Source organism: Coloeus monedula, assembly GCF_965178545.1.
Source record: "Coloeus monedula genome assembly, chromosome: 12".
Taxonomy (NCBI): Eukaryota; Metazoa; Chordata; class Aves; order Passeriformes; family Corvidae; genus Coloeus; species Coloeus monedula.
This window is the reverse complement of record NC_138792.1, coordinates 7,630,164-7,656,728: the sequence shown is the minus strand read 5'-3', so window position 1 is coordinate 7,656,728 and position 26,565 is coordinate 7,630,164. Positions and strand designations below refer to the sequence as shown.

Genomic DNA, 26,565 nt, shown 5'->3' with positions numbered 1-26,565 from the left:
CGGGCTCGCTCCTCAGCCCTGCTTTGATTCCCTGGGACACCGTGTCCAGCAGCGACGGCTTTGCCAGAAACAGAGTAGGGTGGGAATTACACTGCTCCCCCGAACGAGGAACCTCCCAGCTCCCCAGGACCCTCCCGGCTGGCTCAGGGCGATGCCTCCCACCTGCGGCGGGCGGAACGCTGCTCCAGCAGCAGCGGGGCTCCAGCTGTGGCCAGCCACGTCTGGGTACCTTACAGCTGTGGCCAAAACTGAAGCTGCCAAGGCAGGGTATCCAAGAAAAGGATGGAAGCATGAGCAAAGTGCTGGAGATGGAGGAGCAGAAAGGCAGCGCATAGGGAGAGGCTGGGAATGAAATTACTTCTTGGGAAAAAACAAACCAAACCACTATTCAGCTGTTTCTGTTCACAACATATTTGTAATTCCTTCTCCAACACCGTGTCTTCGAAAAAGCAGAAGGATTTTTCAACTCCTATTTCATCATCAAAGGAAAGGACTCTGCTCCACCCCACTCTGAGGACCGAGCCACGAACCTCGTGCCTGCAGGGATGAGGGTGAGGGGCTGGGAGCTGACGGAGGGGTGGGGCGAGTGGAGCCGGCCCTGGGCAGACAGTGCTCCAGAGCAGATGCTGCTGGTGGCAGAAGCAGCCCTGCACAGTAACAATGGGCTCAACTTCGGGAGAACTGGGCTCTGCATATGGGAAGGGCTCAGAAGCCCCGAGCTGAGTTTTCTCCCCCTCTCCCATGCATTTGCTTTTCTGTTGGGCTCTGCAGAGCTGCCCCTGACCAGAATCACCGGGGGCACTGTGCAAGCAGGGGCCTGAGCATCTGCTGTGTATCACCAGCCATGGGGATGCGTGAGGTTTCCCCCCAAAACTTCGGAGCAGCAGGCAGAGGTGGGGCACACAAACAGTGCCATCAGACCAGAGCGTGTCCCTCCAGCGTCAGAGGGGGAGCTTGAATGCACAGAGCTCTGCTGGGGAGGGTGGGGTCCTCCGCAAATAACAACAGTAATTGTTATTTTGGAATATATCCACAGAGAGCCACCGTGATCCCAGCGTGCCGTTCGTTTTCGGCGCCTATAACCCACATTATGAAGACACAACCCACCCCAGCAGACGAGCTAAACAGCAGGCTTCCAGATGTCCACCCGCTCGCCCATCTCAGACTCCTAATCCCCTACTTTGTCTGAGCTCTAGCTCATTTCTGATGCATTCAGATTATCCAGCGAGCATAACTGCTAGTGAACATCTGAATATTTCCCCATCCATCTCACATTTCACCTTGGAGGAGAAGCACTCCACAGAGCCCAGGCCCTTCTTTATCAAGCCAATTAGTGCAGCACAAAAGCACTGAATAGGACCAGGCAAAGCTCAATGGCCTGTAAAATCCCCAATATTTCGAGATGGGCTGAGGCCAAATATGACTGGTTTTTTTAAAAAAGGGGAAAGCCTAGGGTGAGTAAACCAAAGTGCTGGCCTTTCCAACCACGTTAAAAAGAAAAGCCAGCAAATGTGTCCAACATACAAGGCAGTTCATGGATCATAAAGAAAAGTTTACAAACAGAGCGGCTATAATTCCTTCTATAACATTGGAGGACCCAAGTTTGCAAGGAACAAAAGGAAATGATTAACAGGGGAAATATGCATGGTACAAAAAGACTTTTTAGTCCAAAAAGGGATGTCCATATTTAGAAACACTTGATTCCTGTTGTCAGGGCCCTGCTTTTCCTGAATGTGTTTCTCTCCCGTGAAAGAAAGAAGTCACAAAGGGAGTTTGTGCGCAGCCATGTCACATGCACACAGGGCACCGCTGATTCTTCTCCAGGATTAAGAGAAAAATGCAAAGGATTCCAGAGCAAGCAAATAAAAAAATAAAAATAATCACGTCCATATTTAGGAGAAGGCTTCTAGCAAACCAACAGTTCCTCCAGCAGGATCCCCTCTCCCACCATGGGCACCCTAAGCCCTTGTCAGGGTGAGCTGCCCAAGCACCATGGCAAGAGGCTCTTGCTCCCCTGGGGCTGTGGGGCTGCAGGCAATCCTGCTCCAGATCACAGGGATCTGCAGCTCTGCTCTGGGAGAGGCTCTCGCTACAGGACTCTGCCACCTGCCCTGGCACAGCCCCACCAACCAAGCACTGCCTGGAGGGGGGTAAATGGAAAAGAGACCCTACCAGAGCACCTCCACTGGGCAGGAACCTCTTGTTTGGCAGGACGAGAATACATACGAAAGTGCTTCCCACCTAGATGTTCACCAACACCTTACCTCCCCCCATAGCAGCCTATTCCTGTCCCTGCCACGAGAAGTGTGCCCAGCACAGCCCTACGTGTTTCACTGACAATAACCACCTCCGTGAGAGACCCGAGCACAAACAGCAGCAAACATTTCTGAGACCACCCCTTCCCTTTCATCCACAGCCGCTGCCGAACCTCATCGCACAGGGCCGGCTGTGAAATACAACACCATATGGTCCCCGGCACGGGGAGAGACCCTGTGGGCTGGATGCCGTCTGCTCAGGACCTGGAGACCCGCATCCCTCAGCTGCCTCCTAGCTCCTGTTTCCCACCTCCAGCACAACTGTTCGGCCCCACATGGGCTGGCTGGGAGAGCACGCTCCCAGTCACCAGCAGCTCCTGTATCCCCATAACCTCCACCCTCACCCTGATGCTGCTGTGAGCACAAAAATCTCAGGGGAATAGCACCAGTGAGTGTCTGAGCTGGCACAGAGCAACAGCCCATGAGAGCTGAAGGTCTTCCCTAAAGCACCCAACTACTGGGAAAACACAGTCCAGGCTGCTCCCAAAACTTAAGTGCAAATCACAGCACCTCAAGCAAGCCTTTGGTGTGCCGACCACAGCTGCTGTGCTGGACTGAGAGAGAGCAAGAGGGACCAGGAGGAGAGGGTGGGGCATTCACAGTTTCTCATGGGCAGCCAGTGCCTCACCGCTTCTTCCTAACTTCTAATCTAAATCTACTCTCTTTAGTTTAAAACCATTTCTTCCTTGTCCTATCACTACCTGCCCATGTAAAATGTCCCTCTCCCTCTATTCCATAAGCCCCCTTTAGGTCTGGGTAATGGAAAAGTCAAAGGGCTGAGCTTTACGTTCTCCCCAAGCAGAGCACTAAAAGGGGACAGGCACATCTGTCTCCTCTTAGCAGAGATGCATAGGGAAGAGTAGAAAACAAACAAGGCCAAATCCTTCTCTGTTCAAAACCACTGACAGCATTTTTCAAGTCACCCTCAAGGTTCAAAATACCTGGTCTAGTGGATTTTTTCAGACAGCTCTGGTGGGAATCACCCACACATGGAACACGAGTGACAGTGAGTAATTAGTCTAACACTAACCTCATCTAGTGGAAGGTGCCCCTACCTGTGGCAGGGGGGTTTGAATGAGATGATCTTTATGCTCCCTTCCTACCCAAACAATTCAAAGATTCTGTGATTCTATTTGGTCAGGTTTTATTCCACTTTCAGACAACTCCTTTGAAGAAAGGGCTCTCTTTAAAAAGAGTTTTACTGACATTTTGATCTTTGAGCTTGGTTTCAAAAACCTCCCAGCAGCTTGCAAAACTTAAGTTATTATATGAAGCAACAAAATAAAGCAACGGAAGACCCAGCATGTTTCCTTCTGCTCTCCCTGCTACTGGGGAGAAATCTTGGCCAGGACCTACAGGTAGTAATGCCTTACAAAACTGCAGAAGCTAAGCCCAAGGAAGATCCCCCATCTGAGCTCTAAAGCTAAAGAGAACAAAACTCAACCAACATCTTTTGCAAGAAAACTGGAAACCAAATTGACCCTGCTTACACATTTCTCAAGCTTCTTGTACAGGACCGTGTATTACTGCTGGCACAGTCAGGTAACACACAGTAAAGAGCAATCACACAGTCATTAGCAGCAGACAAGAGGCATTTGTCTCAAGCAATCCCTCAAACCACTTCATCCTGCTAGAGGTATTAATTTTCTAAACTAAATAAAGCAAATTTTAAGCTTCACAAAGAAGCAGTTAAAAACACTTACAAGCTATAAGCTCTTACAACAACAAAGCCAGGCCACGTTCAATTAATATTTTTAAAAAGAGCATTTTTCTGACTTGAAATACCTGACAGAGTTTTACAAGTGGAAGGGCTGGGAAGAAAAAGCAACTCTATCACTCACAGCATCCTACCTGCCCCTCTCCTCACACAGGTTTGGCTACAGTGGTGTGTGACACTCATGCAGAGAGGCTGCTCTGGCTCGCCGGGTGTCCCACGGGGAGCACTGAGCCGGATGAGGTGGCAGGTATGGAGGCAGAGCAGCAGCACTCTCACTCACAGGCTCAAAAGTCAACCACAAGCACCATCAAAACACCCAGCCCCACATCAAGGCTGGGTCCCCTGCTGTGGTTTGCCTGGCTGCTGAGTTACCCAGAGACATGAAGTCAATTGTGTCAGGGGACAGTTACAGGACACGCATCTCTTTACCACGGTTAATGCATTTTCATCTCAGCAAGACAAATGTTTGCTTTTGTGCATCCCAGCCTCTGAAGGTCTCAGCCCCACCACAGCTCCAGTTTGCTGCTCCACACAACATTCAGGCTCCCCACTCCTGGGGAGGCCACCTGCCACCCCTACTCTAGCTTAACATAAAGCCCTGGCTTAGCCACTTCACAGGTGTTTCTGTGAGGCCATGCCACATCCAGGAATAAGAGGAGGAGTTACCACCCAGGATACAGAGCTGCCAGCTCCACTATGGCTGTGCTGCTTCCTCCTGCCTAATTTAGGGATCCAGGTGCAGGAGGGCACTCAGGGAAGAGCTCTTAGCAGCAGACAACTCCAATCAAGAGCATTAGCACAGGCTAGGAGACATCCCCCCCACTCACATACTGCTTTAGCATGTACAGATCAGACCTACTGGAAGGATGAAATGTTTCCAGAGTGCTTTAAACACAGGTTACCAAATGCTGTCCAAGCAGGGGCAGGCACACACCAGACCCCAGCCTGCCAAAAGGGGATGAAGACACCTTGTAGGGCACGAAAGCCCCTGTCAGGCATGCTGGTAATTCAGCCCCTTCCCCACTGCAAGCTGACACATTTAGAGAGCAACTGCTTGGTAACAGGGTCCCCAGCACACTTTGTTTGCAGCCCTGCTGTGATTTGCAATTCAGCTTATTGCATTAAAATGTGGTGCAGCCCTAGCAGAAAGAAATAAACATGCCACTTGTCACAGTTCCTCCCGTTATCTTTTAGAGGAAAGCAAGCTTGGGTGAACATTCCTAGAGGGGAGTCTGGGGCTTGTCAGAAAGCATGGCCAGAAACGCAGCATCCTGCTCTCACCCCACTGGAAACATCCCATCTCCTCGTCCAAGCTCCCCAAAGCCTGCAGCAGAAGAGGGCTTGCTTGAGAGATGTTCCTCTGCTTGTGGAACAACAGCCTGAGTGAGCCGAGGGAAAACAAAAACTCAAGGTGGCTGCCAGAATTGTGCTGGAGGCTGGAAATAAAAAGCCATTCACCTGCCACCACTGAGCCAGAACCAACAGCAGCCCTTGCACCTTGCTGCTGCTCCTGCAGGGTTTATTAGGAGTGAGTAAAACTACCTAAAAATCAGCTGTTCAAAGGGAGAAGGTATGAGAGGTGCTTTGACTGTGCTTGTATCCTCAGTCCCAGCCCCAAAGCAGACTCTCCCTGTCCTATGGACCTCCATTAGAGCTGCAGCACTTTGCTGCTAATTGATTTAATATGCATTTGTACTAGGATTTTAAATTAATTTTATTATAGAAAAATTAACATGCTCCTTCCCCACAGCTGTGTTAGGTTCCTGACACAGCAGTAGGAAACAATCCTGCAACATAGTTTTCCTTGTGACTGCTAGTGAGGAGTAACCCCCGCCATACCCACGGTGGGACTCTCCTGCTGCAGCCCCTTCCCCCCAGTCTAAGTGCTCAGATTTGGCTCACACCAAATATTTACCATATCCCAACTGAATTTTGGAATATACAGGCTACAGAGCAGCGGGGCTGTAGCCTCTGACTCTCTGGCTCATGCTAAGACTCCCAGGCTCATTTTCAGCAGAGGCAGATGCTGCTCTACACAGAGCAGCTCAGCAGCCTTGTTCATGCCTTTACCCCCCACATGATTTGATTTCAGAGGGATGTGATGCATTTTGGTAGCAACTGTGTTCTCAAGAGTATGGACAATCCTGAGTGCAAATCAAACAGCATAAAACTACATGACGTGGGCCAGGGCTGTCTCTGCCCCACATCACTGTCAGATACTTTCTCTTGAGCAAAGGTTCTCGCACTCTGACACCCTTTTAGGCATCCAGAGGGACCATCCCACCCAGCCAAGCCATCCTCTGCCTCCCCCCAGCAGCAACTGGGTTTTAACAGCTGCAGAGCCAGCACCATCCCTTATTCTTAGCTGAGCCCTGGTCCCTCAGCCTGACTTGAGCAGGGACAGAGGCATTAACACATTACATGTTGGAAACATAAGCAGTCTCACAGTCAGCTCTGTCAAATCAAATTCATGCAAGGAAGAGTCTCTTCATCCCTCCCCTCCCTCTCCCTAGTCTATTTTATCCTTACCCTTCTCTACATATCATGGAGTTAATAAGAGACATATTTACTTTGCCTGGCTTGGGAATAAAGTTGAACTAGAAGTTTGAGTTGTGCAGCAGTGCAAAGCAGAAATAGCTTCTCTGAAACACCACAAGCATTCCAAAACAGAGAAAAAGAGCATCTGGAAGGTGTTCTATGAAAATAATGGAGCTGGGTGAAATTAAGCAGTTCCCAATACTTGAGATGACATCTCAGAACACAAAACAGTGCGGGGAAAAATTATATGTTATTTATATGCATTCACACTATGGCATTTATCAACAGCAGAGTATTCAGGGAAGAAACATCATCACTACATCTGCAGTATCCAAATCTGAGTCCCTGGAGTCCTGCACTAGTGCTGTATTGAACAGCATCCCCAAGGAATGCCATATTTTAGGTGTGTGCAGAGCAGCAAGAGGTAGTGCACTGTAAGGTCCAAGACCTTAATCAAGTTCTGCAACTTAAATAGATTTCCAATATAATGAAGACAAAGAGGTGTCAGCTCTAGTCCTCATTTGCTGATACTATCAATAGAGGCTCAGCTCACTAGCAGTTAATTCAAAGCCAAGCTCGATTTGCATCGCAGTGATCTACACTAAGTCCCATATGTGGCTAAGGGGAGATTTTGCCAACTAGACAATAGAAACAGTCTTAGAGCTCCTGAACTGATGCCATCACTTTTTTTTCTGCTCCACCACTTCCCCATCAAATCTCCACAAGGAGGAATCTCCAGTTGCCTTCTCCCTTGCATCAGAAGACATGTGGAAAGGGTAGCAACTACAGAAGTACCTATTTCTTTTCCAGATGCAGCTTTATTGAGGCTTTTAAAATGCAACTGCCCATAAAATAGGGGCAACTATCACACTTTTTTTTGTGCATTAAAGATACTAAAAATTACCAGAATTACGCAACTATAAAAGTATTTCTGAGTGATCCAACTGCCACTCAGCCTTAAAAACAAAAATTGCTACACGTTGCTGTTTCATGAAAGTTTTTTAGCTTGCTCCATTCTGAAGAATTTTGCTTTCAGGTTTTTGTCCATCTCAACCCTAAATCAGACTGTTTTGTCAAGCTGCTGTTGGTGAGAAGTTGTCATGGTTGTTGAGAAGATAGAAGAAACCAGAATTGCTACCCCATTAGGCAACTAAGTAGTTTTTACCACATTCTAAAGTTACTGCCTGTAAGCCTGGACCCCATTAATCTCAAACTTAGCTCAAAAGCAGAGGTGGCAGCAGCCCATACCCAGTGTTTGCACCTGTGTTACTGTGTCTTCTGAAACAAGCTGAACACAACAGCCCACAGCTTTGACTTGCTATTAATGCAAGGATCCTCACACCCCCATCTCCTCTCCACCAAGCAAACATCAACTGCTAGAGCCAGCATAAGGAAGGAATTCAGGGATAGCAAGGGAGTGCTATAGTTTTCCCAGTTAATGCTGTTTCCATGCTAAGAAAAAAACAAGGTGATAGCCACCAGTTAGAGACCAGGTATTATCTTTCTCTTTCAAGTGCCACAAAACATCCCCAGCTTGGATTTGGAAAGAAGGCAAGACTTCGACACAGCCAGGTGGTGACCAGAGGGGAAAGAGACCTGTCGCTCCCCCCACCCCAGCTCACAGCCCCCAATTCCTACTGAAACTTGTGTCATTGGAGAAAGGACAAAGACCAAGTACCTGCGCCACGCTCCTACTTCAGCAGGGAGTTAGACTTAGGCGCCTGGCTCCTGCCATGAAACAAGAGGCTAGAAAAAACCACAAGTCTCAAACAGTTTAACACAGGACAAAAAAGGCACATTTTAATATGTACAGCAATGCATTTGGGCTATAAATTCACCCAACACAACTGAAAAAAATCCAAACTATGCTTTTATACTTATTCCATGGTGTCAGCCTCATTCCTAGCCACCTACCTTTCTCTGCATCTCTGAATGCTGCTATATACACACACAAACAAACAATTACGTCATGAATGTTCATTTAGGCTCCCAAGTTCAAGTAATAAAGTTCAAACTTGCATAGCATCTTATGCCACTCAGCCATAAACAGTTACGATTGCATATTAGCTGGAGCAGCCATCTCTTTCAATTCAGCCAGTTTTGGCTGGCCACCATTTTTTTAATTTTTTTTTTTTTTTTTAATCCTTGAGTCAGAATGTTTCCTAAGTCACCAGCCCTGAGGGATGCCACAGACTTCAAAATGAACCTCTTGCTGTTGTTAAGATCCTCTTAAACCAGAAATTTAGAGTGTTGTCAAGAACAGTTTTAAAAATGTAATACTGTTTATTTTGCTTCAAAAACATTTCAGCATTCTAAACATACAAAAAAAACAGAACGTTGCAAATTCGTTTAAGTACAGAGTGTTTTTGAACTTCAGTTGCTGCACTGGCTCTTCACTTAGTTGACGATGAAGAGATGTCTACAGTTTCAGTTTAAAAACTACCGCACTTAACTAAAAAAATCCATACACTTCTCATGCCAGCTGAACCCCCTTCCACAACTAAGAATGGCAGCAGAATGCTATTTCACTATATACAGAAAGACAACTTTAAGCTAAATGGACGCCCACTGTAGTGTAAATAGATCTACCCTCACAGTGCATGCTTTGGGCCATGGCACCCCGGGGAACGTACAGCCTTTCCAAGTAATCACTGCTCCTCTAAGGCATCATAACTCTAAGCATGTACCACAAGAATCTGTCTAGTTTTTACAAACTATAGATATGTACAGTTTATAACCCAGGATTTTCTAGCCAATAACCATATAGTAACACCACCTTACAAATTAAAAAAATGCTTGAAACATTTTTAAATGCTTTGTTACACCAACAGCAAAGTGCACAGAGTTAGGAGAACACTAGAGCGCCTTTTCATTTTAAAAATGTTTGGAAATATGTACAACTTTGATACAGTTTCAGGGTGCTCACTACACCCATGGCCACTTCATGTAAACCAGTTACAATTTCTAGAGCACTTTTAGAAACTACAACGCGATCGGAATCCAATTTTTTTTAATTAAGCCTAATAAGGGCAAGAGACACCATCTCAAATAAGAGGTGCTTCATTTATGGTGTTTCCCCTACTCTATGGTATTCACATGGAGACAAGTATTGTACAGTTTTATTCATCATCATCATCTTCATCCTCCTCTTCTTCATCCTCCTCCTCCTCTTCGTCTTCTTCCTCTACCTTTTTCCGAGCAGCTTTGGTTGCTGCTCCCTTTGCGCCATCAAACTTTCCTTTAGACTTGTAGTCTGCAACATCCTGCAAAGTCAAGGGGATGTCTTAATTTGCTCTAAGCAGCAAACACACACAGCATTTGTACAGCAGCGGGCATTAAGGTAAAGGGACTGGCCTTGCCTGGCTGCACCCCCCAAGGAGACACAGCCAGCACAGGAGAACACAGGTATGCAGACACCTGAGCATGATCATGGAGGCCTTGAACCCTGCATTCATGGCTATTTCTTTGAGGAGGAGAAGAGAACCCAGCCTCTCAAAGTTTCCTGATAATGGGACAAAGCTCCTGTAACAGCACAGCAAACCCTTTGTGAAGCAACACCAGCAGCCTTGCTGCACATCACTGGGGAAAGCTCTCCCTCCTCACTGGAATCTGCCTGTGGATCTCTATCCTGCTCTGCCCCAACCTGTGCAAAGCTCGGCTGTAACTATGCTGGGGCCACCTGAGCTGGGCCTATGTTACAAAAATACATCAACGCAAGAGCTGGTACAGAGGAGGCACAAGCGACAACTCTCCTTACCTTCTCGTACTTCTCCTTCAGTTTAGCTGCCTTATTATTGTAAGGCTGCTTTTCACCATCACTGAGGTTGTTCCACATTTCACCCAGTTTCTTCGCTACATCCCCAATGGATATGCCAGGGTTTGTGGACTTGATCTTGGGGCGAAACTCTGAACAGAACAGGAAGAAGCCAGACCTTGGGGAGAAAGACCAGAAGACAGTCAGCATTTGCAGCAGCACACCCAGGGAGCACCCCTTCCTCCATTCCTCACCCACAACATTCCCACATGCATGAGCACGCAGAGTAGAAACTATTTTTTTAACTTCTAAAATCAAGCACAAATTTAAATGTGTTTTGATTTTACTGAGGCCCAGACCTGCAGCCTTCACTCAATGCTTTTTAAATTAAGTGCTCTCTATCCCTTCACCCAATTTCATCTTAGACACACAAGTCTCACTGTGACTCAGTCACTTCAGTGTCTTCCAACATTACGAGTTTAAGGGTACCAAGTATTGACAATTCATGTCAGTGCAAGCTGCCTAGGAGGTTTACAAGACAGTATCACTACCAATCCTGCTATACGAACACTGTGTCCCCCATCCACCTCTTTCCTGGAAACCCCTGTTACATACAGGGTATGAATATGAACCAAAACACTTGTGCATTTAATGCCTCGGAGTCACTTACGGTGGTCGTTTTGGGGCATTGGGGTCCTTCTTCTTCTTGCCACCCTTAGCTGGTCCATAGTCCTTCATTTCTCTATCATATCGTACCTTATCAGCCTTTGCCATTTCATCAAATTTAGCCTTTTCCTTGCTTGACATGGTCTAAAAAATCAAAACATGAGACACCAAACTTGTGATTACCCAACTGTTCAATAGCTGACAAACTTTATGTAAACAAGCCAACACATCAACTTGATATGGGAGTTTCAGTTTTTGTTTGTTTTCTAACTGGACCACCTTGGGGACGAAGGTCCTGTACGGGAAATCACAGCCAGCACTGGCATACTCAGCAACAGGGAAACAACAGCAATGAGACAAGCACAGCCAGAGTCCTCCCCAGGACATACACCTGGAAGAAAGTAGCTGCTGAGGGGCATTGCCTGGGAACAGTAAAAAAGGCCAGACTATAGTGGAAGCACCTAAATGGGCAGATATGCAAGGCTAAAACATTCAGTATTGCTACAGGCTTCAGCAGCACCTCACCAATGGCTAGGACAGCTTGCCAAGAACAGCACACACCCCAAAACAGCACTGGCTCCCTTCATGTTCAGACACACACACACACACAGACACCATCCTAGCAGATACTATAAGAAGTTATCCCTTCAGGAAGTCACAAATTAAGGTACCTTCCACCTCTCTGAGCACTTCTTGGAAAACTCTGCAAAGTTGACTGGAACCTCTGGGTTCTTTTTCTTATGTTCCTCACGGCACGTCTGCACAAAGAAGGCATAGGCAGACATCTTGCCCTTGGGCTTCTTCGGATCACCTTTAGCCATGTTGCCTCTGTAGGGAAGGGGGAAAAAATAACGAGTGAATGATATAGATGAATGTATACACCTATGGATGTACACATATATGGTGTGCATATATTTATATACACACCTCACCATCTTCTGACGAGATGTCCCATCAGTAACACATCCCCTTCTTTCCCTCAACAGCTCTTACCATCCCCAATAGAGACTTATTCTCCCTTGATACTTGGGTTGCAGACAAGCCAAGAGAAACCAGTCACTGGATTTAAGTGTTACATTAATATATGTTTACATAATGTCCAAAGACTGGAGACAGCCCATTAAATATACATACTTCTGTCTATTAAGAATTATACATGAACTAATATAAAATATCTATTTTAGTTGGCTACCACACTGGAGCTGGAGTGGCATGCAGACTGCCAGGGAGTGACTTATCCCTTCAGGAGCTGGAGCTCACATGTTAGCAGCTGCTGCCCAGGTAAGAAGGCAAGACAAATTAGTTGCCTCAAAAAACTGCAATAACCTTTTATATATAAAAAGGGCACAAATAAAGGCTGACTTTAACCACAATAGGACCCGTGGAGCCCTACGAGGTGAGTTGTGCTTGCTCTTGCTCCACCAAGTGACACATGTTTGAGGCATAGTGGTCAGTGCAAAGATGCAATCAGCAAGTCACCGAAAGGATGGTGCTAACTTTTGGGCTCTATTTCTTTTCCTGCTTCCTCATTAAATTTTCCCCGCTTAATTAAAAAAAAAAAAAATCAAAACACATAAGCCCACAACAGTATTTTCTATTTACAGAGTCTCAGTCGCCTGAAAATTTAATTTTTATTAGCACAACGTTAATATTTAATTGCGCCCATTAACGCGCCAGGTGCAGCAGAAGTGGCCGTGAGCCGCCCTGCCCGGCCCGGCCGCTGCCGGGACGCCGCTGCCTCCGCGGGGGCGAAAAACCCGCGGTACCAGGGGCCGGGGCGCGGAGCCGGCCCCGCTCCGAAGTTGGGGGCGAGCGGCCCGCGGCGGCCGGTCCGGCCCAGCCCGGCCCCGCTGCGCGCCCCTCCCGCACCTGCGCCCCCCCAAGGTCACGGCGGCGGCCGCTCTCCGCGGCGCGGGGCGCGGGCACCTGCGGCGGGGCCGGGGCCGGCGGGGGCAGCGGCGGCTCCGCCAGACGCCAATAATTCATCTTCCATTTTGTGAAACGCCTCCTGATGAAAGAAAGTGCCCCTGAAATGCGGCGGGGCGGCGGGCGGGGGGCGCCGGGGGGCCGGGCGGCGGCCGGGGGCGCGGGGCGCCGGGCCGGCCCCGGGCGGCCGGGGCGAGCGGCAACGGGAGCGGCGGCGACCGCGCTCCGCGCCCAGGGCCGGCCCCGCTCGCTAAGATGGCTTCTCCCGGCGCCGCCGCCGCCGCGCCGCCGAACAAAGCCGCGCTCCCTCTCCGCCGCGCTCGGCCCCCCACGCCCGCCGCCCCCGGCCGCCGGCCCCGCCAAAACGCCGCCCCCGCCGCGAAGGGGCTCCCCGCTGGCCCCCCGGCGGGTGGCGGGGGCGGCGGGGCCGGGGCGCGGGCGGGAGCCCCCCCCCCCGGCCCCTGCCTAGCGCAGCGCTCTCTAACAAAGGCTCCCGTGCAGCCATTACCGCCGCCGCTACGCTCCTCCGCGCTGCCAGAAAAAGAGTGCGGGGAGCCCCGGGGCGGCCCCCCGGCGCCCGTCCGAGGGCACGGGAAGGTGGGGGGAGAGGAACCGGGGCGAAAGCGAAAGGTTTGAGCCCCCGGCGGGGCGCCGGGAAGGAGATTTTCCTCGCCGCGACCCCCCTCCCCATCCCTGTGCCGCTCACACGTCTTTCTTCCCTTCGCCGGGGCTCTCCAGCGCCAGCCATATTAATGCCCACAGCACGGGCAGCGCGGCGCGGGGAAAAGGCGATGCGGGGCCCCGCCGCGGGCGCAGCCCCACCAGAGACACCTTCCCGGGCAGGGGAAGAGCAGCGGAGGCAGAAGCGAAGGGATCGGGGGAGTTTGGAGGCGGCGGCGGCGAGAAAAAAACTGCTTGGCCGGGACCGCCGGGCGCAGCGCGCAGGGTTTATCCCTGTCAGATGCTAAAGCGACAGCCATATTAATGCAGAATAAACAGCGGGCACGGCACTGCGCACGGCCGACAACTTTCCCACCACCGCCAGCCCCACCGAGCCCACTCAGGGAAGGGGGCACATAAAAGCCGAAGGCGCCGCGCGTTTTGCCGTGCAACATTAGGAGGCGGCAGAGAAAAATCCCTGCCCATGCGGGGGAGAAGAGGAGTTAGTCCCGGTGTAGTTGCTGCACCAGCCATATTACTCTCAGCGGCACGGGAGCCCAGCGCGGAGCTGCGGGGCTGCACCGGGGGCAGGTGGCCCCTCGGCGGCGGGGGGAGCTCCCGGCGGGGCAGGGCAGGAGGACGGGGGGCAAATGCTGCGCCTCGCCCGCTGCCCACCGCCCCGCCAGCTGCGCGCAGCATCTGCCCCAGCACCACCGATCCCCGCGAGAGGAGGGAAACAAAGTTTTGGGTGAATTTCCCGATTTTTTTCTAATTAAAAAAAAAAAAAATTAAAAACTCGGAGAAAGGAAGAAACGGAACGCAAGATTACAAAAAAAAAGGGAGAAAAAAAAAAAAGCACGCTAGGGCAGGCAGGACAGAGGGGCGAAGGCGCGGGGGCAGGGCGGGGCGGGCAGGGGGCAGCCGCCCCCCGAAAAGTTGCGGCGGGGCTGCACGTACCTGTATTGTTCGCGGTAGTGTGGACAGGAGCGGAGCGCAGGGCACGACGCGGGGCTCGGCGCGGCTCAGCCTCGCGTTGGCTGCCTACGAGAGCGGCCTGATTGGCTGCGGGGCTCTGCCGTTTAAAACAACCTCCTCGCCCGCTCATTGGCGCGGCGCCTCATGAATATTAAGCGCGGCCGCGCGGCGGTTGGCCGGCGCGGGTGAGGTCATTCATTCAAAAAGAGCGCCCGCCGGGGGGACCGGGGAGCGCGGCGAGCGCGCGCCGGGAGGCGGGGGGCGAGGGGAAAGTTGGCGCGCGGGGGTCGCGGGACCCCCGGGGGACCCCCGGCACCGAGCGGGGACCGCGGGGCTCCGGCACCGAGCGGGGACCGGGGGGCTTCGGCACCACCCGCCCCGCCGCCAGCTCCGCCGAGCCACGGGGGCGAGGGGCAGCCCCGGCAGCATCCCGGGGGCCGGGCGGGATCCCCCGGCCGACAATAGCCCGTTATTGCTGCTTTCTGCCCTAAAGCCGTAAGGGGCGGTTCCAGTTGCAGCGCACTGTTTGCGGAGCCGGCTACTACTGCGCGTAGTGGAACCGAGCCCAAAATAAACTCTGCTGACAGTCCCAACACACGACGGGTGGAGAAGGAACTACAGAGCAAGAAACTGCGTGTTTGTGGGGGAAGGAACAGAGTTTTACTCACTCGTTCATCAAAAAATAACTAGTTCTAACACACTTCTACAATTTGTTTGGTATTAAGTTTTCCAGGATTTGCTTGTTATTAAAAGGCTGGTTGTGTACAAGGAAATCTGTAAGTGTGCTCTGCTGACTGAAACCAGACCAGTGTGGCTCTAGGGCCACAGGCTCCTTTGGCTCTCTGGAAAGAGCTGTTTCCTATAGGGCAGCTGCCAAATGGTTAAACTGGTATTCGTGGCTGCCCACAATTGCTGGTTGGCTTGGAAAAAAGAGCTGTTATTTTTAAGGATGGAGCGGTAAGACTCAGAAACCACCCCACACTGTTATGGGCTGGTCGTAACTGCCATCCTACCATGATAGCCAGAAGAAACAGTTGCCCTCTTCAAGGAACAGATAGTGAAAAGAAGCCTCCACCCTGGGCTGAGCCGCTGTCAGGCAGCAGGGTTTACCAGATACTGCCCTGTGGAAACGCTTATGGCTATAACAACATATGGTCACAGGTTGCCTTTGCCGGAAGAGATCAAAACAAAACGACTGATGAGACACAGAAGAGTGCCAACCTCCTGCTGACAGATCCACTGGGAAGCATGCAGAATTTCACCCAGGATTTTAGCCAAAGTCCTGCCTGGATTTCTCCCTTAGGGTACATCTCAGGCAGTCTAGCAAGCACCCAAATCCAATTGTTATCCATATGCTTATAGAGATCTTACAGCTGTGTCCCTGAGCTTTTCAAAGCATATATGATAAAATCAGTCTTACTAGCCTCTTGCCCTATTTCTACCTTCTAAAACCAAAAGTATAAAACAAGGGGTTCATTCATAAACATTAATGAGGTTACCTGAGGGACTGTATTCTGTAGCATCATCATAAAATAAGACAAGCAATATTACTGCAGGATAATCTCTTTGTAGCTGACAAACATCCCTCTCACCTATTTTTAGGGATACTTTCAAGTGTTCCAAACTAGTTGAATAATTAAGGCTTTTTTTTCTTGGCTCCTGAGTTGCACAATTTTTTATTCTGGAGCACTTTCTTCCTCAAACCACAATGTCACCCTCCAGAGCACACCAAGCAGAGACCATTACTAAGGGGATGGACAGGCTGTTCGGGAGCTGGCTTAGGAGTGGCAGTTGGCATCGAACACGCAGTCCTGTAGTCATCTCCAGAGCATCCCCCCGATTTCTCATCAGCCAAGGGAAACATTCCCTAAGACACTTGTTCTAGGAAGGCCAGGAAAGTTTTGACAGCTGGCCAAGGGGCAAAGGAGATATTTTGGTAGCTGAGAGACAGCTGGGTTGGAGGTTTTATCCTAGCACTCGCAGCATGCTTTTGAAAGCAGAGGAGGGCTGAGTAGCAAATGGGTGAACATAACCCCCAGAGGGAAAGCTTCTACTCACCCCCAGAACTGCCACTGCTGCAATTCTCCTGCAGTGCCCTCAGCCCCACACATTGCACCTGGCCCCTGAGTCTGGGCCCTTTCCTGCCATGCACCAAGAAAGCAACCCAGAAAGTTGGCGGAGCAAATCTAATCCTTTGCTGCAACCTCTTCCAGGCCCTGCAGTCCCCCTTCCTCATGCAGCACACCTGTCCTCTCCTGGCCCCTCTTGGAGACAAGGCAGCTCACTGACCCAACAAAAAGTAAACAAAGCCCAAAATTCTACCTCCTTTTATGCTGGGTTAGTTTTCTGCTGGATTAGTGGACTGAACCGGTGTACCAAGGAGTCAGGTGAGTACCAGAGCCAAGGCAAAGAAAGGAGTGTGCAGAAGGATACAGCCAGGAGCAGGAACACTCCCAAGTGTGGGTTTGGTAAATTTTGGGAGGTTTAGGGTTGGGGTTTTTTTTTAATATTACATATTACCACATATTTAGCTATAGGAAGCATGAGAAGAAAACCACAACTAGAAGAAACATTAGGATGCCTGGCTTTTGGCACAGCAGGCAGCAATGTTTGCACTGATGCTAGGGGAGCTCAATACATAGTTCTGTACCTTCCCTTCAGAAAGTCCTGACCTGATCCCCACCAGGCAGGATTTATTTTGACAACACATGCCACATTTTTAAGCAACTGTCAGCCATACCCTACATCCTACAGCAGGGACCCAGGTCAGGCAGTATCTTGAATATAAGGACTGAGGCTTAAAATGTTGGCCATGGTCCCATAGGAAGCAGACAGCTCCCAGTACTTGCAGTAGCTTGTTGCTGAGAAGATGGATGGCAAAGACCTTTCCCAGGCGGAGTCACCAAACACTGAAGGCTTCTGGCCCATGGACATGATGTTGGTGCTGTCCAAGAAACAGCAGAGATACAAACAGCTGAGCCCATGCTGTTACCTGCCAAGATGGAATAGTATCTTCTCTTCCACTGGACATGATGGAACAGGGAGGTGGCTGTGAAAAAATATGGAGTCACTGAGGACTTCTCCAACAAATCAATGGACTACATAAATATACTTTAAATTCAGGAAAGTCATCCACAAATGAAATTGCCTTCTTCTGCTCCCTGAAGTAATTGCCTGAAGTCTAGAGTAAGTTCACATATTCTTCACCCAACAGCTGCATCTCATCTGAGCAAGTGACAGCTTGGTGGGACTGGCCTTCTGACGGCTCTGTCCTTCTCCTCTTGTGCCAGAGGGCCAGCAAATTAAGGCCCACTGCATACTTAAGTGGTTCAGAAATAAAGGGCTGAAAAGGACCAGAGCCATAACTGAGCGTTGTGGAACACTGATCACTACTCATCAGCTCCACAGCTCATGTGGCCATTCTCACAATGTTCCTCCACCATCTCATTCCCACCGGTGAGACCACGAATGCCTTGGAAGGATCATGGAGGACAACGACTGTGTGTCAAAGATCAGTCCACAATACCATCCCAGTATGAATCCAGATTGTCTTGATTAGGAAGTTAGCCTGACATTAACTTCTGCTCAAGCTTTTGCTGCTTACACTGCTCAGCACCTGGGATGATTTCAGCCGAAGAGTTGAAGTGATATGATGTCCTTACTGGGTTTGTGTGATATTGGTCAGAACATGTTGTGCTTGTTGTGTTGGGTATCTTCATCATGGGCAGCACTGCCTGCTAGCAGCTAGGAAGAGGCTGGTGTGAACTCACACACTGAAATTGTAAAGCGTCTCAGCGAATTGGAAGTACACCGGTCACAGAAAAATTACTTGGGCCTTTGATACAGTGATATCCCCAAAATGAGCCATTGTGCTGAAAAGCTTCCCAAACATACACCATAATTTCCAGAAGGAATAAAATTTACCTGGTTCCTATTTTGGAGGGGCAGTTCAAATATACAGTGCATTGTCAAAGCAGTTCCCTTACTGAGGGGTTTCTTGGACTTAGATTTGGCAGCATTACTGGGAATAGCCACATAAGCTCCTCTGGTCTGTGGCAGACGTGCTTGGATATGTGCTATTTCACCCCATCAGCCTTCATTTTTCAATGCTGATACCTGAATTTCCACCTTTTTTATCTATCAGCTGATGCAAGTACTAGAAAGCCAAGAAAGTCTGCAGGGGCAAATAGCTGTAATTGGATACCAATACAGCATCAGTCCATTTGCTCTTTGCCCACCTTCGGAATATGTTGAGCCCATGACTGTGGCATTAAATCAGAAGCACCCATGCTGTTGTGCTCCTGACCATGGCACTGCGGAGCTTATTCAAGGCAAGGAGTAGAGGTGCCTTCAAGAAATCTCACAGGAAAGCTTTCTGCAGTCCTCCTGAGATAAGAAGTAATTTTCCGAGGCCTCCTAGGCTACAGAATGCCATAGGTCACAAAAAAAATAGAAGTCTCCCAAGAAGAAACATGCTTGCAGTTCACAGGGCGAGGAAGTTCTGGAAAACATTTGTGAAAAATATTAATCTCTCTCAGGTATGCAACTTGGTTCCCATGAGATGTTGCTTCAAGCAACCTGGACATCCAACATCACACTAAAGATGTGCTTACAGCCCTGGCAGAAACACCAGAGCAGGGACATCCTCTCTGTCATGAGGGTTTAGCTACAAGGCAGGTGCCAGCACAGGCACCCTCCACCAGCCCCACTCACAGCCCTTCCCAAGGCTGGGACCACAGCGGACTTGGATGGTTCACAGACAGCTGAGCTCCCTCTCAGCAGCCCTGTGAAACGGTCCCAGCATGGGCACAGCAATCCCAGCACATCATCAGAGGTATCAAACCATCGTGCCCTCAGCCAGTCATTCCATTGTGGTCACTGAGCTGCAGTTCCAGCAGGATAATTATAACTGCATTTGGCGCTTCCACTTCTATCTGCGTTGCTTCTCTTCACAACCCGTACCCACTGGTAAAATTCTCTAGTGAAGACTTGACCCGAATGAAAAGGCTGATATAAATACATCCGTAGGGTTCTGCCAGCAATTAGGAGTAAGGATGGGGGGAAATCCCTCCTAGGAATCTAACAAAGCCAGGAAACCTTTTTAAGCAGAACCAGCCTATCAGAGTGACAGAGTTGACATTTAAGGTTGGATGGACAATAGCTACATGAAAAGCGTTAAATGACCTGTTCATCTCACCAGCATATTCATTAGGCTAGTTAGGGGGCTGTTTGAAAAGCCTTCAGTGTGGACCTGGCTTCTCCCACCACTGACCTTCTGTGTTAACATGCAACGGAGACTAAGAGGCTCAATTAACCCTTCTCTAACTGGTATAGTCAAAAGCTGATTGCAAAGGTTTCATTTACAAGTCCAAGTTTTTTATTTTATTTTTAAATCAAGAGTTTAACTTTAGTAAAATGAGAAGGAATCCCTTCATACAACCCCCCCCCTGTCTTACAACACTTGGGATTTCCACACATGGATTTTCTGATGCCTGAATTCCAAGTCCCGTAACTAATAAAATATTTGTAATTGCTAACTGGGATCTCAGCCAGTTAGAATATTTCCTCTTTAACCTATGAAACAAAAAGAGTGATCTTAAATACATGCTGAAAGTAGAAAATAAAATTATCAATGGTGTTTAAGGAGCTTGGCAGCATGCAAGTTCAGAGAGACAGAGGTTAATCTGTTCCAAATTCAGCTATGAAAAACCTGATGCTCCAACAATTAAAATATTAGTCTAAATGAACAGGTGACCCCCCAAATTCCCTAATGGGGTGGCACAGCCTATTATCCCCTGTAGCCATATCCCATTAAGCTGACACCTCTGCAGGAGTAGGATACACTCTCAGTTGCACACACAAAATTAATTATTGTCAAATGCACTTCATGGGGACTGAGGTGAGAAATACAAGTTAAAATAATTGACAGTCATACCAGGCAGCAGTTCAAAACCTTCTTGCAGTATAACCACAGGCAAGATAAACAGTTACCTTCACAGGTGGGCTCCCCCCTGTGTCTTGTCATATTGTCCACATTCCTCTTGGGGCTTTTTCTTTCCTTTTCTTTCTCCTCTCCCTGTTTTTGCTTCTCTTCACACCTCGGCCCTGGCTCTTTCCCAGCACATGCTGCCAGGATGCCCAGGGGGTGGCAGGCAGGCAATTTGCCCCTGCACACCTGCTCCATGAGATTTGCCACTGCAGTACAGCACCTCCCACGCTTCCAGACTCCTGGAAATTGCGTGCCCCCTGCATACTGCCTCCTTACATTCCTGGCTCGTCTCTGCTCCCTCATCTAACACATCCCTCCTGCCACAACACACTTTCTTCAGGCGTCTCCTTCCATGCTCAGCTACCACAGGGCCATCTGCTTTCATGTATCTTCTTTTTAAAGATGCACTATCCCAAACCTTGTAAACCCCAAGCAACCTGGCATGAGAGTGAAGAGCAACACTCAGCTTCCGGAGGGCCTTTCTGCATCTGCTTCACATGCACAGAACTACACACACAAAAAAAAAAGGCATTTAATGAATGCAAGAAATAATGATTAAAAAAAAGCACATTTATCTACCTACCCCACCAAGTCAAAGACTAAAAGTGGGAAGATAGGACAATTGGAAACAACCTCTGCAAGTTTCCCATAGCCTTCAGAGGAGGTGGAATCTAGGTGCAATTTTAAAGGAGAAGATTGCAAGTGTTTCCCTTGCACTGTAATTGGCAAGTAATCAAGACCACATTCAATGCAACACAAGTTCTTGCAATCACGCTGTGACAGCAGACCAAGAAACTCTATTAAGAATCCAATGCAATTACAACCCAACAGCAGTCCAGCAAAGGGCTGGATATAAAGGGAGGCATGACCCCACATTAGAAAGAAGTCGGTGATGATACAGCTAAGGTGTAGTTCAGACACCACTGATGTGACACTAAACGAAGCAATCAGAACGCCTGGCACTGGAACAAGAAAGCTGCACTGGATACTTATTTCACAGTCCTGAAACATTGCTAGAAGGAGAGTTGCTTTCAGATCACCAAACAACTGTTCCCAAAGCCATGAATACCTACCCTCTCCCCACACCCAGCCCCTGTACTCAGCAGTATCTGAACTGCAGTGTGCATCCTTTCCTCTTTGGCCATCCTGCCACTGTCCACACTTAAACAGGACCATGGCAGCACACAGCATACAGAGATGATGCACTAAAACCACTCACATTCAGATGAATGAAAGAGGGGAATGTTCTGCAATAAGCATAATCTGGGTGCTCCTCTATCTCACAGCACGTGTCTGAATGAAGCTTTGAGTCCGGCTGCAGTTTGTAACTTACCAAGATAGGCTGCCTGTCTCCGGTGTCACATCGATACAGGGAGTGACGTGCAAAATCCTTGGCTAGAGAGAAGGAAAGATGAGTTCCCTCCACAGGAACTGTGAACTGAGTGCTTGGTCTCTTCCCTGACTGGTCAGGCTGCTGGGCAATCAGCTGCAGGGTGGCTTTGCACAGCCCAGCTGCTCCAGCTGGCATCTAAAGTAGGCTGAAGGTCTGGGTGTAGGAAAACACAGAGAACACTGGGTGATTCCAGCTGGGTGAGGAAACACACTGCTAGCACAACAGGGCTTTAGGAGGGGTTAAAAATCTAACTGTCAGAAATGACATAAACAGCACAGGTGTTGCAAAGGTGGAGAGTAAACCAGCTATTCTTGATCTATGACCTGCACTACACTGCTGGGACTTAAGATCTCCAAAACTGACTGTAAAACTGGGAAATGAATACATTGCCCATATGCATTTAGATGCAGGAAAAGCAAAGGAAAAAAAGTGAATTGAAGTTATAAGTATTTACACTTTAGGGGAATATTTAACTGGTTGTAAAAAAACTTTGGGGTGACACTGCACAGGATGATTCCTGGATTGCCTTCAAAGAGCAGAGTGGACCTTCAGTTAGAAAAGGAAGGAGAAAAACTGGCTCAGGAAAGCGCTCAAAGCCCCTTAAGCTTCCCCCACTCTTCCCCATGACCTCTCTGTCCCCTATACATTATTTTTCTTCTTATAAATCTGTTCAGAAAACATTGTTTCCTTTTTGGTATCAGTTTTGTGCCATCACTTCACCATAGCAACAGACAGCAAAACAGCAGCTTGAACAACTGGAAGTTGTTGGCTTACTCAGGTAGGCTCGCCTGCTGCGGCAGCCTTGAGTGACTCCCTGCTTCTGGAAAAATGATAGTTATATAATTCTAGGTTTATTTCCACTGAAAGAGAACATACACAATTAACTAAATGCCACCAATTAAACTATCAATAAAGCAGGAATATTTTCAGTACTGCACTGGTATCCAGCTACGCTGTAATGACAGCAGCTCCCTCAGCACACCAGGCTGATTTTAGAGCGACTGCCTTGAGTCCTGGACACAGACATGGGCCACAAACCCCCCAAGGGCAGCTGGGTCCATCCTGGGCAGTTCCCCTGAGTTCACCTCTGTGCTGGCACGGGCCAAACTGCCACCAAGGCCTGAGGTACCAGAGCCTGGGGGTGGGATTCTGTGAAAGATCAAAAGTCCAGGTGCCTCCCAAGCAGTGCCCAGCAGTGAGGATGGATCTGAGCTAAGACACCAGAGCAAAAACCAAAGAACATAAGGCTCAAACTTGATACTGGACCATGCAGGTGTTTTGGCAGACCAGCAGGAAGATAAAGAGGTCAACAGGACAATGAAGCAATGAAGCAGAGGAAGGGAAGTTTTGCAATGCACAGTTGGGACTTACACTAATATCTTTACATCACTGAAAAGCACAGGAGAGTCATAAACTGTGACAAGGTATCTAACTCAGGTTGCTACCAACAAGTGCTTACATTGATCCTTGATTATGTTGAAGGAACAATTGTTTTGAGAAGATATTTAATAATAAAGGGTGTAAGTTTCTGCCAAGTGCTCCTGAATTCTTCTTGCTTTACATTCATTGGACATCATGTTTTGTTAACATATTTAACTCCTGTGTTGTAGGAATATTACAATGAATGAATAGAAAATACATTTTCAGTGAAAATGATTTTTAAATTGTTTCATCTATGCATAATCTTTATAGACACATACATAAGTATATGAGATACGTTAAGAATTGCTTTAAAGGAAGATGAACTTCCCCCCAAAATTGTGCTATTAAAATTTTTTTTTAGGTTTGTTAACCCATTTCAGATTTAAAAGACCGTGTCTATTGAGATTGGGGGGTGTGTTGTATATCTGTAATTAACTTTTTTATTATACAACGTCTCATGTCAAGACAAGTGTTTGATAAAATTCCTCCAAATGTCTCAGCTTTATGCTTTTCCCCAACTAAAAGTAGATGCTTTTCAAAGAAGAACAGCTTCAATGACAGAAGAAAGACAAACATACTGAAAATATTAAAGCAAAATAAAAATAAAAAAATCTGCCAAACTTCCTTCCCAGTATCATCAGTGACAACACTTTCAGGATAGCAGCAGCAGCGTAGTGTGGCATTTAAGAATATCCAAATTTCTTAGACCCTGCACAGCCCCTGCTGTTCTTTGATTTATAAACTAGTGTCCAAATCCTGACCTCCAGTTACAAAACCCCACTGCATTCACTAGAATTTCACAGATGAAGTTCAGGACAGAATTCAACTTTGAGTTGCTTAATTTTAATTGGCCCAGAGTACATTTGTTGTTGGGAGATGGTTTTTTCCCACCACTGCACAAACTGGGAAGATAAAAATTTAGTAACTAAAAATGTTTTCCAGAATCCCATTTTCCTGAGGGGAAAAAAAATGTAATTACATATAAATGGCAGAATTATTTGATGTTACTGTGAACATAGTAACTGTGGTCTCTGGGTTGTCTTGTGCTCTTTCTGTCCTTCCATCAGCTCATTTGTTTTCCATGTGGCTGCTTGTGTACTAACAATTGTCTCTGGTTATCATATGCTGAACAAGATTGTTTTGCACTCAGATTTATTCCCAGCATGAAAATTATTTGAAAATGGGTGGAACGAGGGGGAGAAACACAGCCATCATTTGAGAAACTCGCACACTAGAGTGCTCAAGGGCTTCCTTTCAGATTTGCCTTCCCTGCCAAGAAAAGGCATTGTTACAGTGACAGCCCAGAGGCGTGTGTTACAACAGGAAAATCATATGGGATGCAAAATTAAAATCTCAATCACAGGTGAAGAATCAAGGCAGCAGAGGAGTGTATACACAGAACTGCTCTTTTCTCCCTGCCTCCTAGAAAAAGTTGGCAATGCCTTATCCCTGCAGGGGTGATGCTGGGAGGTGTTCAATGCCCAAGTGAAGCGAAGCACCCTCCCAGCACTGTGTCCTTCCTTGGCTCTGCTCAGAACAGTGACTTCCCAGTCACCAGTCAGCTCCAGTGCCCTGAGTTCCCCCCAGCCTGGGTCCTGCTCCTCTCTAGCCAAGCTATGTCGCATCTGACCCTCTGCTTGCCTCCCAGCTCCTGGTGCTGCTCAGGAGGGGAGGTTGTGCCCACAGCAGGGGCAGCAAGCGGGACAGGTCACCCCTTCCCCCAAGCTGACAGCCCCTTCCAGCACCAGCTCAGAGCAGAGCTCTGCCAGCACGGCCAGAACCTGTGACAGGGCCTTACCTGTCCACCCCATCAAGGGAAGAGGTGACTTCCAGATGCCCCAAGCCAGCGTGGCCACACAGGTGGGATTCTGCAGCACATCCCGAGTGCCAGGGGGACTCGTGCGCTGGGTCAGGGTTTCTGCAGGGGAGCACGGGGCTGACACCCATGCTCAGCCAATGATTTGAGTCATGCCTGGTGACAATTCAAATCAAACTTGTCAAGCTGGTGTAGATCCAGATAGAAATCAGGTGGGATTTCTCCATGCACGGAGCACTGTATTTCTGAATGGCAGATTGTGCTCCTCAAGTTCCTCTACTTCCAGCTACTCAGCATTTCTTCCCTCTTGTAGTAATTCTGGCCAACAACCCTCACTACTACTTACCCTCTTTGGATAATCACACCCTTACAGTACCTCTCACAGCCTAATGTTTTACAACGAAATCTGAGAAGCTCTGAATAATCCTAATAGCTGTTAGGCAGCGGCACTCGCACAATTATGATATAAAAGGTAAGTGTGCTCCCACCAGCTCTCCATTTAAATTTATAGTGATTGGTTCCATACAGTAACATGGTAAATGAAAAACATCCCCCAGCCTTCATTTAAGAGGTTTATAGTAAATAAAAAAAATGCCGAGGTTTGTGTGTTGGCCTCCAGCCTGGCAGCTCTCTGTGCAGGAAGGGGATTCAGGCTCCCTCTCCTAGGCACACATAAAATGCCGGGTGATAAACGGCTCTGCTCCGCCAGCAGTGTGGCTGCAGCAAAAGCCTGAGGAAGTCAGACTGCTGGTCCCAAGAAAACCTTCTCTGCAAGCCCAGGCTGGGAGGACTAAGGCAGAAATCACCTGTGTTGTCCTGCAGACACCCCAGCATCTTTCCAGGGTTTAGTGATGCACCGTTTCCCAGGTACGAGGCAGAATGGAGTCAAATCCCTGATTAATTCAGTACACAGTGCCCTGATCACACTGAACAAGGGCTGGCAACTGTCCGATGTGGCAAGCGCTGTCTAAATTTTTTTTTTTACGAGGAACACAGACCTGGAGGAGGTTTTTATACCTTCTCCAGAGACTACAGGCTCCTCTGTTGTTCTGAGTTAAGACTGCAAGGAAAACAGATCTTCACTCATGAGAATTTAATTTCAGTACCTGCACTAGTACCTTTAGAAAACGCAATTTGGGTCTGACCCTGACTCTTACAATTAACTTGCACAAGATCCCGTGCAAGTTAATTGGAAGAAAGGTGTGATTCTGCTACACAAAGCCAACTATCTCGGGGATACTCAACCCTATCCTGCTGCAAAATACATCACTCCGATGTGAAAACACCAAGGTACCTGCTCCTCCGTGCTCCTTCTGTCTGAGGCCACCCTGGCAGCCTGGAGGTCCCCCTCTGCCCTCACCACCAGACCCCACACCACAGCTTTGTGGTACAGC

The 26,565-nt window shown here is 48.5% G+C and overlaps 1 protein-coding gene across 1 annotated transcript; it reads right to left on the bottom strand.

The window, feature by feature from the left end:
* Positions 1-8,356: 8,356 nt before the first annotated feature.
* HMGB3 (high mobility group box 3) lies at positions 8,357-14,624 on the bottom strand. The gene is made up of 5 exons (XM_082289670.1): positions 14,534-14,624; positions 11,662-11,818; positions 10,995-11,134; positions 10,328-10,502; positions 8,357-9,833 (listed from the first exon to the last, which is right to left on the bottom strand). Exons 2-5 carry the CDS (start codon positions 11,809-11,811, stop codon positions 9,690-9,692), a joined length of 609 nt encoding a protein of 202 aa, XP_082145796.1. The 5' UTR covers positions 11,812-11,818; positions 14,534-14,624; the 3' UTR covers positions 8,357-9,689.
* Between the last annotated feature and the right edge of the window lie 11,941 nt (positions 14,625-26,565).

Coding starts and splice junctions, on each gene's coding strand:
- HMGB3 (XM_082289670.1), bottom strand. CDS start 11,811: ATGGCTAAAGGTGATCCGAAGAAGCCCAAGGGCAAGATGTCTGCCTAT. Junction 11,135..11,661: donor AGTGCTCAGAGAGGTGGAAG/GTACCTTAATTT, acceptor TTGATTTTTTAG/ACCATGTCAAGCAAGGAAAA. Junction 10,503..10,994: donor AATGCCCCAAAACGACCACC/GTAAGTGACTCC, acceptor TTTCTCCCCAAG/GTCTGGCTTCTTCCTGTTCT.